Here is a 16298-nt window from a genome sequence, read left to right on the forward strand (position 1 = left end):
TCCAGGCTCCATGCTCACCAGGAGCAGCAGCAAATTACTGTGCAGGGAAGGAGCACCTTCAGCAACACAGGAATGTAAGTGACCTTACGTCTTTTGAATTGAGAGGGAAAATAATTTAAAAATGACCAGTAGTCCATTTGTGTATGTGTTTATTTGTATTATGCATATATGGATATTTTTGTGTGTGTACATACACAAACATATAAAACATACATGTATATTGATAGTTATTTCTCAACTTTTTTTTACTTGTGACCATTTACATATCTGAGGACTAATTAAGTGGGGAAAAAAATCCCCAACAGTCCACGATACACATTTTTACAAATTAGTTCCTCATATTTACAATGGTATAAGGTGTAAATTAGTAATTGAAAATATTCTTGGAAACTGCACAGTTTTTTATAACTCCAGAAATTTTAAATTCTTTATTTCATTTGGTTTTCTTTTACTGTGATGTCAAAAAACATTAATAAAGTACCAATATAAAGTGTTAGGATCAGCTTTACTAGGAACTTGTACTGAAATACAAGACTTGAAGGCCTGGGGGTTTTAATATGTAGCAAAAAAGCCATTTCCTTAAATAGATAATGAGAACTTTAGTTGCCAGCTATTTTAAACTTCTTTATTAAGAATCATAGAATCCTAGAATGGTTCAGTTTGCAAGGGATGCTAAAAATCATCTAATTCCTACCCTCCTGCAATGGCCAGGGTACTTTCCACAAGACCAGGTTACTCAGAGCCCCATCCAGCCTGGTCATTGATACCTCCAGGCATGGGAAGTCCACAGCTTCTCTGGATAACCTGTTCCAGTGCCTCACCACCCTTACAGAATTTCTTCCTAATACCTAATCTAAACCTACCTTTGTCCATCTTCCATTCCCACTTGTCCTATCACTACATGCCTTTGTGAAAAGTCCCTCTCTAGTTTTCTTGTAGCCCCTTTTAGGTGCAGGAAAGTGCTGTAAGGTCTCTGTGGACCCTTTTCTTTTCCAGGCTGAACAGCCCCAACTCTCTCAGCTTGTCCTCAATGAGATGTTTCAGTCCTGTGATAACAGTAGTGGATCTCCTCTGGACACACTCCAACAGGGGCATGTGTTTCTCTTTTGGGAACCCTAGAACTGAATGCAGTAATCAAAGTGGGGTTTCACAAAAGCAGAGCACAGGGAGACAATCCCCTCCCTTGACTTGCTGGCCATACTGCTTTTGATGTAGTCATTTGGCCCTCTGAGCTGAGAGTGTACACTGCCAAATCAGTGCTGAGCTTTTTGTCTACAAACACCCCTAAGTTCTTTCTTCCCTAGGCTGGTCTTTGTCCATTCTCAAATGAATGAACTTCAGCTTGGGATTGCCCTGACCCTGGGCAGAACCTGACACTTGGCCTTGTTGACCTTCCTGAGGTTACTCATTTATCGTTGTAGTTTAACAGTCAAACTCTTGAGTTGCTGTTCCTGACTGAACACTGCAGGACAAGTATGTCTCAGGCATTGAAGGACTTACCAAGACATTACCAGAGCTATGAAAGCAAAATGTTTTCAACCTTTTCCATGTGAGGAAGAAGTAGTATGAACTTGTGCAACTGCTTCCTTAGAAATCAGTGGAAAGATTACTTTGTCAAATATTTCACACATGTATTAACAAGGTCCAAAGAGCTTTCTCTTCTCCAGGCTGAACGAACTCTCTCATCCTGTCTTCACAGGAGAGGTGTTCCATCCCTCTCTCATCTCCCTGGTACTCCTCTGGACTTGCTCCAGCAGGTCCATGGCCACAGTATTTCTTTATCATGAGATATGGATTATTAAGGCATTTTTCAGACCAGATTTTTTTCCCACTGATGTCACTGTGTGTGTCATACAGCAGTGACACAGTACAGCCTGAAAATGGGAAAAACCTACTGTAGCTCTTCCTGTGCTTGTAGAGGAGAGTGAGTCCAACAGGATCTATTAATATGAGAAATCCCCTGTAACCTTTCATCTTCCTTAGGTTTCTGTGAATACTTGTAATTGGTACAAGTTTCATTGCCATGAACCATTATGTCCTTTCAGTGTGCTAGTATATGTGACTAACTAATAACAGAAATATAAATATCGTACTCTTGAGACAGTGGAACCTTGGATCACTAGTACATGATGGCAGGTGATGGATGTTGATGTTTAAAAGCTGGCCAAAAGTCTGCCTAGGCAGGCTTTTTTTCTCTGCATAAGCCAGGAGCAGATGCTTGGGGTGGGAACAGAAAGCCAGGGTAAATTAGGAGCCATGCAGCTGGGTATCTTGTCAAGCCTCTGCTAGTCTGTCTGTCTCTGAGCTTTGTTTTATCTTGGGGGTTTGGTTTTGTTTTTTACTGCTGTGAATTATGAAGATTGTATGTTCATAGAACACTCTCTGAAATTCAGCTTTTCCTTCTTGTGTAGCAGTAATTTCTATTGAACATTGTAGTATATGTTGGTGAAGTACAGGAAAATCTCTCCTGTGGGTTACTTTGCACTTATTAAATCAGAATAATTTCCTCATAGCAGCAACTGCTGCCACCTAGTTTTTCCACCCCTTTTGTGAATCATTTGTATCTAGAGTTCTGATGTGAAGAATGTGATGAGACAAATGGGGACTCTGTCTCATGGGAGTCAAAAATTTTAAGAGCCTCAGGTGAGATAAAAGTTTTCTAACTCACCTAAAAAAAATCTAAAGTCTCTGTCATCTGGATCACTCTTGTTCCTATGTGTAGCATCTCTAAGATTGGTAGTGCATCCAAGATACATCTTTTCTACACATGCCCAAATTATTCTTTGTCGTTTTTACTCATTAGTGCAGCTGCTGAATCTGTTTATAAGATTTCTACTTTTTTGCTTATTTCAGATGTTAAGTTTATGATTCTGAGGTTCTCCGGATTCATAATGAGATTATTTTTTTATTCTTGCTCTCTTTCCCTCATTCTTTCTCTTCAGCACCCTCACACCTTTCCTCCCCCAACACTGGGTGTGTCACTGTGCTCAAGCAGCTGTCCAGGTATCAGAGGAATGGATAGCTGTGCATCACAGATCCCAATTCAGTAACTTCCTGTGGAAGTTTCAGGTGATTGTCATATGGCCCAGGTAGCTTATGGCTACCCAATTTAATGGTGTGCAGCATCTGAGAATAGTTCTTGCAAAGGCTTTGTGTGGAGTTATGAAGGGGAGACCGTGTCAATTTTTTTTTGTCCTAACACCCATAGGGATTTGTACCTCAGCTTTTCTTTTAAAATTTCTTTTATTTACCATATTTTGCTTATACATCTGCTTTGCTAAATTAGTTCTAGATTTTCCTCATTTGAGTAGGACTTAAGTTCTCTGATGGATGTTCCTTTTAGTTGCTATTTAATTCAACTTTTGGAGGGGACAGAGGGAAGGAAGAATGGTGGTTGAATGTTTTGGTGGGTGTTATACATTTCCTCTGAGTTTCATATATTGTATCTTCAGTTGCATGTTATCTCTTAGCATTATACTGTATGGCTTGTTCTTTTAAAAAATACTCATCTCATGTATGCAAATGCCCTTTTCAAAATCAAATACCACTGTGTGAATTCTTCTTAATATTTCAAAAAAGATTTATCTAAATGCATATGGCCACTGGCACAGGGTAGCTCTTCAAATAGCAAAGTTTTGAACCAGATTCTTCTCATACCTCTGGGTCAAGGTAGACGCTGCATGATAAATTGTCCCACTTGTAGTTTTTTCTTCCTCTTGTTGTCCATTTTAAAACTTTCAGGCTGCTTGAGCTGAGAGATGTGTGGGCATCTTCATAAGCATCACAAATGCGTTATTTTGGGATTTGGGGTTTTGTTGTGGCTAAATGAAATTCTTAAAACTTGCAGGCTCCTGCCACTGCCTCCCCATTCCTCACTGTCTTGGCAGCACTCAGCCGGCGGCTGTCAGGTGTGCAGATGGGTGAGATGCTCCACTCAGGCTCACCAGCAGCTGCTGGATCTCATTAAATGGGTGCTGGACTGCCTCCAAAACCTGTGCTTGGTTTACAGTACACTACAGTGATACAGCCCTGTTTCTCCCCCGTCCTATTTGTGCATTTTCCACACCCTCGAAAATGTGGACTCCCTCTCTATCTTTATTAGGTGAACTTGGAATCCTTGTTTCTACACTTGAGGGTGGCTATCCTATCTCATATATCCCCTTTATTTCTACTTGCAGCTTCTTGCTTCCAAGTAAAGTTATTTTTGCTTTAATTGCTCTTGGCACATCTGTTCTTCTCACTGTGCATGCAGTGACAGCTAGGGCTATGTGAGGCCATCATGGGCTGATAAAAGGAAGTATTGGAGGGTAGTTTCATCTTATGGAAAAGTTCCTCTCCTGCCCCCAAAGGGTAAGTTTTACCAAGCATGAGTAGCTAGAAGAAGTCCTAAACATGATTCTGAAATTGGGAGTGAGTAAAAGAGCAACACACAGAAATGTTTGTGGAGAGAGAAACAGAGATAAATTTGTAGGGATTAGTTCATTTTTGTATTCTGGTCTGATTTTACTGCTTTCCCCGGAAAGAGGATTAAAATGAAAACCATCTAAAGACATGCATTTTTGTTGCATTGCTTGAAATCCAGCTGTCTTCCTGTAGCCCTGCTAATGACAACAACAGTTGAATATGGAGATTTAGAGCTAATGTAAAATATAGTCTCCAGTGGTTATAGTCATAAAAGCATCATGTGCTGAGGCATTGTAGATTTTATTTTCCCTTAAATTACTTGATGAAAAGCATAATTGGGAAAAGGTGACTGATTTGTCTCCTCAGTGCAGCAATTCATACATTTCTGACATATGGAGTGGCTTTATGGTGTTCTGGTACTAAAAGCTAGCCTGTGAAATGTTCACTTTCTGCTGTAAGCCCTTAGGCAATGTGATTATGGTTTGCTGTCATGCAGGAGACTGTTTATGTCAGTAAATGTGAGTGAAGTTTTGTGCTAAAAAGTAACATGGCAGCTATAGCTTCCATTTCTGTGCGTGGGCCAGCCAGAATTGCTGCAGTCTGTTAACCAGTTGTGTTGTTTTATGTAAACTGGTGTTTTTTCTTGAGGTCATTCACTCTCTGTTGAAATCAAATAGGCAGCTTTGGGAGGCAGAAAAGTTTTAGAGGAGGTTATTAACTAGATATCTAACTGCTCTATGTGATTTTGTGTGCAGTTTAAATAACATTTTCCTCTTAAAGTGGTCATCTTTAAAATTACCTTTTTATACATATTAAAGCCTTATCCACAACTTCTCTGTTAAGTCTTTAATGTGTTCTTGTAGATAAATTGAAAAGAGCTTGAGCTGTGCTCTGATGAAAGCCATGATGCCTTCTAAAGATGGAGCATGGGGGTGGCAATGTGCTCATGCAGCATTAAAGCATTCAGTTCTTTCCCTGCAGAATCGTCTGCAAGAGGGGGCGCCTGTGCACACAACACATGCAAAAAAATTCAGGCCGGAGGGCTGTTGATTAAGACTCTCCTCTAAAATTAAGGACTTGGTTATTTGAATGTTGTTCAGAAAGAAACCTAGTAACACACTGATCTTTTAAAATAATTTAAAATAGTTAAAACTTGCAGAGCAGTAGCAGTGGAAATGCAGATCATTATTTTTACAAATGAAAACCCTTAAAAAATTAAAGGACTTTTAATTTTTAATTTTTTTTTCTTTTTCTTTTTTTCTTTTTTTTTTTTTTTTTTTTAATAAGCAAATCCAGGGGGTAGGAGTGGGGGAAAGGAAAAGCTTTGAAGTCTCTGAGATCTTTTCCCTGAGGTCAGAAGTTTCTGGTGATGTAACATACAATACAGACTAAGCCTTCACTTATCAAGGTTAAAGTTGACAGAGCTTGTATGAACTTGTCAATCATAGGAAGCAGGCAAAAACAAGCCAGCTGTTGTGAGGCATGGTTTGAAAATCCTCTGTGTTACAGAAAATGAGACGCAGAGGTTGAGACAGATTCAGTTCTGCAAGGCTTTCAAACTGGCTGGCACATTTGTGAGGATGCAAAGCTCAATATCCAGTGAATAGGGGTAAAAGGCTGTAAATCCTGGTAAGATTGTCTTGTCTTTAGTGTTCAAGCACGAAAGAAATGGCTAGAGGTGTGTGCCTTATTTACCATTTTTATCAGTTCTGATCAGAAATGCGCAGTATTAATTCATACAGTATTTCTTTTGTTCTTCAGGTTTTTGAGCACAGGCTGCATCTTCTGCCTCTATCAGCAGAAACTACAGTAGCAAATCAGCAATGATGCAATGCTTGGTACAGAATTTTATTTTGCTTAGTGCAATCGACTGCTCTGTTCACTGATGGGGTGGGAGAATATGGGGAAAACATGAGTTAATTCCAGCTAGGATGCTCTGTGTGCATATGCTCGCACACACACGCGCTGTTTTTAGCAGCTTTTGTTTTCACAGTTGGCATCATTTACACTGGAATTAGAAGGCAGTGCCTTTCAAAAATACTTGTTTTCTGACTGAGGGCTGCAGTGCCGTTGTTGTGGCTCAGGGTGCCAGGCTCGGGGTTCCTCTCGGCTAGGGGTGGTGCGAGAGCTTTTCATCTTGTTATTTGCCTGGCAAGCCTGTTACTGTGAGTACAGGCTTGCACGAAGACCTTTTCCACAGCAGCAGGAGCTATTAGCTGGGAGTGTAAAAGAATTGGATGTGACTATTACAAGCGGTGAGTGTGGCTCAGAGTGAAAAGATGGCTATTTAAATGTGTGCATGCTAATTAATTTAAATAACTGGTTTAGGATTTTTTTCTTTAGAGATGAGCTAGCTATGTGTTCTTTTTGGTGAGAGAATGCATGAGAATCCCAGGTGACCTAGTTGTTATTCACAAAGTGTTTCATTTTATAGCTTATCTTCTGTTACCTAGTTCTTGTTCAGCTGAAAGAACTGCTGTTTTCAGTAGGAATAGCAACAAGAAAATAGCAACAGCATTATCAGGACAAAAAAGTCTAAATAAAAAAAGCATCAAAGAAGTAGCAACTAGAATGTAGGGGTTTTTTTAGTAAATTGACAAAACAATCATTCTTGTTTGAGCTTTTTTTTTCATATGACTGTGATTTCCTTGTTAACAGTGTTGGAAAAATATTGTCTTTTGTCTCTGCAATGGTTGCCATTTGTGTGATACGATGGTTCTTGTTATACTGTTGGGATATTCTGATGATTGAATTCAATGTGTAAGTACTGAAGACATTAATTGGTTGACTTCAGTATAAGTAATTTTAATTCCATGCAGGTAAATCCCCTGTGAGCTAGGAGAGGCATGCAATAGATAAAGCAATAAGAACACAGCCACAAAAAATATTTTTTATTGTTTATCTTTGATGTGCAGCAGAATGGAGGAGGGGCTTTTGTTTTCTGAACTGAGGAAAGGAAAGCATCGCTCCCTCTGCCTTTTCCCACAGGATTCTTCCCTTCTGCATAAAGCCCCTTGTGTTGCTACAAGAAATATAATTTTAATCAGATTTTATTTTTATGGGCCTATTTTGCTGTTGCCCATGACTGGCCTACATTCATCCATCAACAGAACTTTGTTTATTTACTGAAGAATTAGAGTGGATATGTTCTTTGTTATTTATTTATTTATGGTTTTCATGGGGAAAGAGAAGATTTTTTGAGAGAATGAGAGACAAAAACTCATTGCAGTGTGTATGTTGCCATGCAGGCAGGACAGGAGAGAAATTCTGGTGGGATCAATGGACTGGCAGGCAGTGTCTATTGCCATATTTCGTTCTGTGATAAAGCCAGGTGATAATGCAAGGGTAGTTAAGGTAGAGTGACATTTTGCTTTATCACATTGGGTGCAGCAACTAAGCTGTATTTGGTGTGACTGACTAAACGGATAGCTGCCATTGAGGTACAGATAATGATAACAGGCTTTAAGAGGCAGAACTGAATGGGTAACCAACACTCATACCATGATAAATGGGTTGTAGTGTACCAGTGATGTGCTGTGGGATATACTTTGTGAAATATCTTGCTGGTTTTGTACCTTCTATTGTCCTCTAACAGGCCTTTTCTTTTTTTCCCCTAGGGAGAGAGAAAGCATTCTCTCATCAATCAGTATTCATTATTCTTTTCATCTTAACTCGTGCTTTGGTTTTAGGACCCTTTGCTTCAGCAGTGCTTCTTGGATGCCAGTTGCCATCATCTGTCTCTTCAGACCAAGGCAGTGGACAGCTCTACTTCTTTATATGCTTATATGCTGTGCTTCTTCATGGCATGACTGTTAGGGTACAGCCATCATGTTTCTTTAGAGGGTCTTTTATTCTCTGCATTTATCTTTTAAGATTTCTAAGTAGTTTCATAAAGCTCTCATTTACCATCTTTGGAATATGCTTCATGTGACACTATCTGATGGATAGTGTGTGCTGTACTGTCTTGGTAGTGAGAGCAGATAGAGATAATGAGAAAAATGAACCACTGATAAAATAAGTGCCCTGGTATTGCATGTCCAAATTGTGGTGGTGTGTTTTCAGTGTCTCCTGAGTATTGCAAGAGTAAAACCAGTGTAAGGACTTAAGTGGTCCTGGACCCTCTGAAAAAAAAAAGTATAGAGAAACAGATGAGGACTCAGATAACTAAACTAATAGGAGGGAGACATCTATATGCAAGTGAAGTGCTGTGTCAAGTTGTAGTCCAGAGAGAACTCAAGTTTAGTACTTGGTTGGCTAAACAGTGACAGGTATCTAGTGAAACCTGAGATAGCCCAGCATATCCCACTTGGCTTCTACCTGCCACTTCTTAGGGGAGCTGATGCTTTTGAACCTTTAAAGTTTCTGAAATCCTAGAAGACACCCATCATGCATTAGTTAGTGCTTATCAGTATGGATTAAAATGTGGCATTAAACCTCAGATTTTTTCCTGAATTTCCAACAGTCTTGCCCTATGCATCCCATTCTAACTTTATAACATTGTGTTGTCTCAAGCAGAGCTGTACTGGATAGAAGAAACTACCCTTTATTTGTGGACTATTGCAGAAGTGCTTTTGGATCCCATGTGCCACATGCCTGGCAAATACACAATGAAACCATAGTTTCAGCGCATAAAGTTCATAGCTTAAAAAGTATTGGCAAAATCTGTGCCTATGAACAGGATTTTGTCATATGCAAAGATAGTATTTCCCAATTGCTTTAAGCAACATAATTGTCTGTTTCAAGCCAGCTCAGGTCCTTGATCCAGTTTTCTGTGGGGCTGTACAATTCTTATTGCTAGTGTGCTGAAAAGACCAGGAAGACAAAGTTCAAAGTGTCTAAGAAGGAGACTGCCTCTTCTGGCAGAGTATCTGCATAAGGTCGCTATAAAGGGACTGCAAAACTGTGGCCTTGATTTTGAGAGTGTTTGTTTTCGTAGGTGAGGACTTTTTACAGAGGAGTCATACTCAGGTATGAAGGCCTTATTCCAGTACAGCTTGTAGTTCTTGAGAAGGAATTTAAATTAAATCAGAAACAGACACTCCATTTGCTCTCCTTTGCCAGTGAGTTAGTGCAAGACATATCATTGATTACATAACCATGCTTAATGTTTTATGGTGAAACTTTTGCACAGAGGTCAGGTCTTTAACGAATGATACATTTTTCAAATGTTGGCTAATGCATTTTTGCAAAGCTCATCTAGTCTGGGATTTTAAAGTTGGAGTGTCTCGTGGCACTGTTTGGGTTGGCCTGAAGTGTTCTCAAGAAACTGTAAATCAGATAAAAATCAAACACATTGAATTTATTGAAATCTCTTTCATTTGTTGAGTTACAACATTCAATCAGATCATTCTATCTCTCTATCTAGATTTAGTCAAATCTTGAGTATGGGGCAGATGAAGAAAGTGATTTGGAGTTGTTTTTTATGGCAACCAAAAATGTCATTCTTCTGATAGGCATCTATACATAATGATTAATTTTTGTAAATGCTCACTGACTCCACTGACAGGCTCCTGTTAGTATGTGTGTATGTAAGAGCTCACATTACTGTTACCTCTCTCTGGTTTGTTAGAATAGCCTGTTATATTATTGCTCGGGGGGCTGGGGATGAGACTTGGGAGGTTTTTGCCCAGTTTAGTCTTTACATGGCCTTTACATTTCAGTCTTGAGTGTGTATGCCCCAAGCTAATGGAGCCAGAAGGAAACTGAGAGATGTGCTTGTCCATTTAGGTAGGAAATACTTTGTACCAGTAGGGAGATCCATATTCCCACCCCCAGTGCAGTAAGTGATGCTGGAGTGGCTATGGCCACTGGGAAAGTGCAAGACACAGAGCAGAGCTCCTCCTGCATTCACTGATAAGTGCTCAGCCTCTTGTCTCTCCACACAGAACCCCTCTGGGAATGCTCTGCTAAATGAGAGCTTCTCAAAAACGTGAAGGACTGGTTTGTGTAATGAAGCAATTCCTTCTTTTCAATTAGAATCATACATTGGTTTTCTGCCTCCTGCCATTTATATATGAAAGCTCCTGTAGCAAAATACTAAAAACAAGTGCAGTAGAAAAGGCTCATGTTAGACTCCTGTACTAGACTTACCCTTACAGAATACCACTTTGTAGCAGTAACGTAAGACTCTTAATTACACTTCCTTTGCAGCTGGGGTTAAGTGACTGGTGTAAGTTGTCTGACAGTGAAAGCTGTAATGTGCCATGCCAGGGTGGGGAATGTGGTGTGAGCTGTCCTGGTTGTGTTTTTCTCAGAAAGGCTCTTGCAACTTGGGTAATTGTGGCATTGTATTATGGGGTGGGGGAATCTTTGGTTTTGAAGATAGCTAAGAGTTTAATGGTTTTGATGTTGGCTGGTTTGTTATCTAGAAGGAAAATAGTCATTAAGTCAATTGTCATGTTTCCCAATGTGTCACTCACTGTGAAGTTTGGTTATAAATGATGAGTTCCTTGCAGTGGTATGTTATCTTTGCATAACCCATGGGCCTCATTTCCAAACCAGCTGTATTCTGGGCATATTATTACATGACACACTGACAGATAGCAAGCAGCTTAGTGGACTTCTCAGTATTGATAATAATGTAACACCTTTGCAGGTTCTTGCTACTGTGTTCTCCTGGGGCTTGAAGCTTGTTTTCTTTTCCTCCTTTCTGAACAGTAAGCTTACATCTCCAAAATAATGTGATAAGCATGTTTTGCATGAAGATGCACTCAACACTGGATGCAATTTATCTTCAGTGTTGAATGTATCCACCACCTCTCCTCAGACCCATTTTGTGTGGCAAATTTTTTGATTAATTTTGTGGAAGCTGTACAAAGTCATGTGCGTAATTTCTGAATTTTTTTCTCCATGTTTGCAAATACAGCATCTCTAAATTTCTCTCTGATGCAATTCTTTGTCCTTTTGCTCAGTTTTGGAAGGTGACAGAACCAAGAGACTGAGTTAGAGCATTCATTGCTTCTGAGCCAGAGTAATACGTATATACACCAATATATTGGTTACATGTTTTGAATATGCACAGGTGTCAGATTGGTGGTGTTTTCTGTCCTGTTTGCTTCCACCAGCACTCCCAGTCCCAATGTGCATGTGAAGTTCATGGTATACTTTGCAAACTGGCTGAGGTAATGCATGTAATTGATGTCTTTGCAACATTTTTGTCATACCCTTGATTTTTTCTGTGCACCTGAGAGCATCTGTTGCACTGTTTTTTGTTATGGTTTATGAATGTGAAGGTGAATTGGGAGGCCTGAAGAGCTTTTGCATGGGTTCATGAGCAGAAAATTGTGCTTTTTGTGGGTTATCTAGACAATGAAACATGCTGGTTTAGCAAAACACAGTATTTCATATGTAAGGCCTGCAGTCTTCATTTGGTAAATACTTCCATTAAAATCAGTGGATCTATTTACAGGCCTGGTTCTGCTTACATTGAACTCACTAGGGAAAATGAGGTGATTTTTGAGATGCCAAGATGCCAAGTAACCAAATCTGAATAGTGCTGGTCTTTCTGGCCTTTGTAAAATGTTTTACTTCACAAAACTGTTCTTCATCTACTGTTAAGAGGAGTCAGTAAATACTGTTTTGTAAATGAGAATTGACTCTGAATTTGTCAGACGACTTGAAGTTGTCTGAACCAGTTACTCTTAGATGAGAGCAGTATGAAGAGACCTGAATGTGAATAATTGTAATCTCCACTTTCATGTTAAATTTGAAATTTACCAGTTAAAGTCAAATTTTAAGGTTTTTAACACTTCGTGTGAAAGATTGTGTATTCTCAGGAATCCACATCTAATCAGTTGTCTTCCCACAATGCTTAATTTTAAGTATTTGGTTTAATTTAATTAAAATAGTAATACAGTGTGTAATTACTCCAAATTTTTTTCTTGCATTTATAATAGGCTTTAAGCTAACAGTTATTTTATGTGCTTTTATCTCAAATTTTGTTTTCCTATACACTGATGTTAACTGCCTGTAGACATCCTCAAAACTGGTACAGTGATGTTAATAATGTGTTTGCATTGAAAAATTCAAGTGAACCTTATTTCACAGATAGGCTGGGAAAGATGCCTCTTTCACAGTCACCTCAAAAGAAGCCTTGGGCAGTGCATGACTACAGGATTACTATTTAAAAATACAGAGACCAGCACTGTCAGTAGCATAACTTACATTAGTAGCTCTCTGAAGTCTTTGACTTCTTTGTTGCAGCTTGTTTTCTAAGCTCATAGTGTCTCTTCAGCCTCCTTTTAAAGCAGAGGGCAAACCTGTCTCCTCTTGGGGCTCCCGAGGTATTTTTCTCCTGCCTTCTGCTCCTTCCTCAATTTGTCTTTATCTGGTGAGCACAAATGTACTGCATCTCTTGTGGCAAAGGACAAGCATGGAACTGTGAAAGCCTTCCTTACTAGAGAGACAGAGTGTGAAACTGGAATAAGCCCAAAAACATTTAGGATAAGATATGGCCTTTTTTGCCATTGTTTGTCGTTTGTGCTGACAGGGCAAAAGAAGTTCAACCTTAAAATAAGTCTGACTGGAAAATACTGTCCTTTCTAAATTTCCTTTTCTGCCTTAATCCAGGAGATACTAATTTTCCCTTTCCCAGTTTTTTAGCTTCAGCAAACATCTTGTTTGCAGTTGTTTCATTTTTCAGCAGATAAAAAATAATTCAACCTCCAGATTAATAAATAAAGTTCCTGATATTCAGTTAAAATGTTACTGAAGTATTATTGCACCTAGATAAGAAACGTGTTTCATACACTTTGTTATTGACTTTGGAGCAAGAAGATAATTCAATTTTGGTATTAGAATTCCTCTTCTGGAGACAGTTTTGTTTTCTACCAACATTTGGCTGTGCGTTTAACTAAGCTGTGCACACTGCAGCGCCTTGGGTTACCCAGGGGTTGTGTCACGTCTTGTGGCGCTCCATACCCTAATTTAGCCTGACATTATGTTCTGACTCATCACGTTAGATTAGGTACAGCATGTGTGCCCATACATGACAGGACGTTTTTGTGCCCTACAGTTACCATAGATTGGAGGAGTTGGTGTTCAATGTTGGATCTGATCTTAGTGCACAGGTTTCTTCAGTTGGTGCACTGGCCTTGCACCAAAGGAAATAAATCAGCAGCATACTAAAAACATGTTCTTTTCTCTAGGCAAATTGATGCAGGGCCCCTGAGGGAAGACCCACGAGAGCAGAGCTATCAGCTGGACCAGAATTTAGGCCACAAGTGGAAGTCTTCTGTGAGACCTTTGCATGTGCAAGAACCTACAGTCCTGCCTCACGAGAGTCGGGGCAGGTCTGGAACATTGCCTAGCGACTACCGATACTCTCAGGAAAATGTGAATGAGAAGAACAAGGATTGTAGCCTGCCTCACCTGCCCTACTCTGAGCCACAGACCTTGAACGAGAACCACTCCTGTCAGTCCTGGGGCAAAGGAGAGGAAAACCATACAATAGAGCCAGTGCTGCTGAACAAGAAGCGTGGACCTGCTCCTCAGAGGCCACCACCACCCAAGAGAGATAAATACAGGCAACCAGATAATTCTGCACCATCCCTTGGCACCTCTTCTGAATCTCTGCTGGCAGCAGCCAGCCAGCCCTTTCTGTCCTCATCCCCCAGCTCCACCGAAGTCTCTGCCAGTCAATCCTCTCTCTGTCAGAGCCCTGCAGCTTTCAGTGGAAAACTGAAGAGTGCTAATCCACAGCAGCTCCAGCAAGTGTCATCCACAGAGAATGTTTGTCAGCACTTAGAAGAAAATACACACCTGAAGTCTGAGTCTTCCAAATATCGGTACCTTCAAAAACCTGGCATGGAGTCATCAAGGTCCCCTTCTCCCCAGTTTGCACCACAAAAGCTTACTGATAAACCTCCTGTGTCCCTACAGGATGAGAACCCAGCCAGGTACTAGATGTAACTCCTTTACTATTTTATTAACACTTTTTGCCCAGTTAGACCTTAATATTGGTTGTCTATTCATTTTCTTTACTCATCCTTCAAGTTCATTAAGCATTGAGCCATTGCGGCATATTTGAGAGACTACAGACTTGTGTAAAATTCCTTTTGGTACTGTTAATGTCTTTCAACTGGTCTGTAGTTTCTTTTAGTTGACTTGTGCTGCCCAGGTGTTACACCTGGTAGTTAGTAGAAAATAAAAGGGAAGGGTTCTAAGGGATTTGTCTCTGAAAGTACGGGCAAAGTCAGGAAAGTCCCTGTCATCATGTCCCCTACTTGAGTCTATATATAAATATGAATCAGTGTAGGTAGGGAAAAGCAGATCTGTTTTGAAAACACAGAGTAATATACATTTGCCAAATCATGGCTGGTTTTATTTTGCTTTTGCAGTGAAATGTGGCACTTCAGGTTGTCTGTGGAGCAGTCCTCTACACTTTGTTGACAAGGACTGAACACTCAGTAGGAGATTTTCAGTCCTTTCCCAGGGTAAACTCAGACAACTGACTGAAATTAACTGATTGCTGCGTCTGTCATATGCTGCTAACATCATAAAAGGTTATTCTCCCACAAGATAACAAACTCTTCCAGGAAGCTCAGGAATCTTGGTTTTCATAAATCCTTCAGCACTATAATTCATGGTTAAAGAAGGAAAACAAAACCTCTAAGCTGAATTCATGCAGAGGTTGCTTCTCTGAGCAAAAGCACTTGGCATGGCTTTTCTCTACTCCAACGTAAATCGTTGAACAAACTCAGGCTGTTTTCCATTTTGCCTTATGACATGAAAACATGAATCACTTTTTTTCCTAAATAAGCCTTGATGTTTTTCCTCTTACAAGTGGAGGAAAAAATGAGGTTTCATTCTGCAGTGTTTTTAACATGAAGTAATAATATAATTTGCAATGAAAAGTGCAATATGTCATATGAACCCTAGAATCCATGTGCTAAGGTAGATGATAATAATGACTTCCCTAATATTTTGCTTTGATTTCCTTAATGTATTACTTTATAAATGGATATAAAAGATGTGCAGAAAGCCAATTGCATTTGTCCTTCCTTTTTGCTAAGCTTTAATGTTGAAATAAGCACTGAGGTGTGCCTAATTATATGTCCATATAAATGGATAAAAATGAATGATAAAATACTTACCCTGTGAATCTTTTGCTAATATTTTAAATTCTTAGGCTCAGACAGCTCCTACTGGCACACAATATATTGTCCCCAGTTAATAATTAAATTACTCACTAAAGCAGGTTTGGCCAAAAAGGACAAGCGTGGCAGCCATACTTCAGAACTTTATGTGGTATTTATTTTATAAGAATTAAATATGTTACATAGATTTATCTTAATCCATAGTTAATCTGATTTGGTTTACCATTTCTATTGACTCATTGCGTATGAACTTTTGGACATGCCACTTTGCATGCTAAGGGCAGCTCATGTTTGATGATGTTAGTTTATAGCTTTTCTACTCTTTTAAGAGAAGTGTCTTGTTCATCAACAGGCCCAGGTGAGTGTGTGTGTAGGCTTTCCCACAGTGGTTCAGGTAGAATAATGCATGGGGGAAATACTGATGGTGTACACAACCCAGCTATTGCCAAATACAGCTGTTTAGCAACAACAAAGCTGAAAAGAGTGCATCCATAGATTTCCACTAAACCTGAACTCAGGTCAAGGAGGGACAGTTTGGAGTTGGGTTGAAGCTTCGGAATGTCCACAAGCAGAGTTGGTGCAAGTCAAAATTTCATGCTGCCTTTCCACAAATGGAAAGCCTTCAGAAATCATGAGGGTAGTGATTGCAGAAACATAAGTTTTGAAACACCTGGTGTTGAACTGTCTTTGCTTTTACTGAGAGCAGTCATTTTAATGATGCCTTAAATTTCTGGAAAATATTTGACTAGGCTGAGAGGAATGTACTCAAAGTCTCAAAACAGATGCTGGGCATTTTAG

At 39.6% G+C, this 16298-nt stretch overlaps 1 protein-coding gene across 4 annotated transcripts in view; it reads left to right on the forward strand.

The window, feature by feature from the left end:
• SHROOM2 (shroom family member 2) overlaps positions 1-16298 on the forward strand; it is a 116434-nt gene that overhangs the window by 85414 nt on the left and 14722 nt on the right. For 3 of the 4 annotated variants that reach the window (XM_062488014.1, XM_062488015.1, XM_062488016.1), the window contains one exon: positions 13551-14300. The exons of the other annotated variant lie outside the window; for it this stretch is intronic. In XM_062488014.1, the coding sequence (XP_062343998.1) occupies positions 13551-14300 (750 nt within the window). The remainder of the gene's footprint in view (positions 1-13550; positions 14301-16298) is intronic. 4 annotated transcript variants of the gene reach the window in all.

The sequence above is a fragment of the Cinclus cinclus genome, chromosome 2 (genome assembly GCF_963662255.1).
Source record: "Cinclus cinclus chromosome 2, bCinCin1.1, whole genome shotgun sequence".
In the NCBI taxonomy this organism is placed as follows: Eukaryota; Metazoa; Chordata; class Aves; order Passeriformes; family Cinclidae; genus Cinclus; species Cinclus cinclus.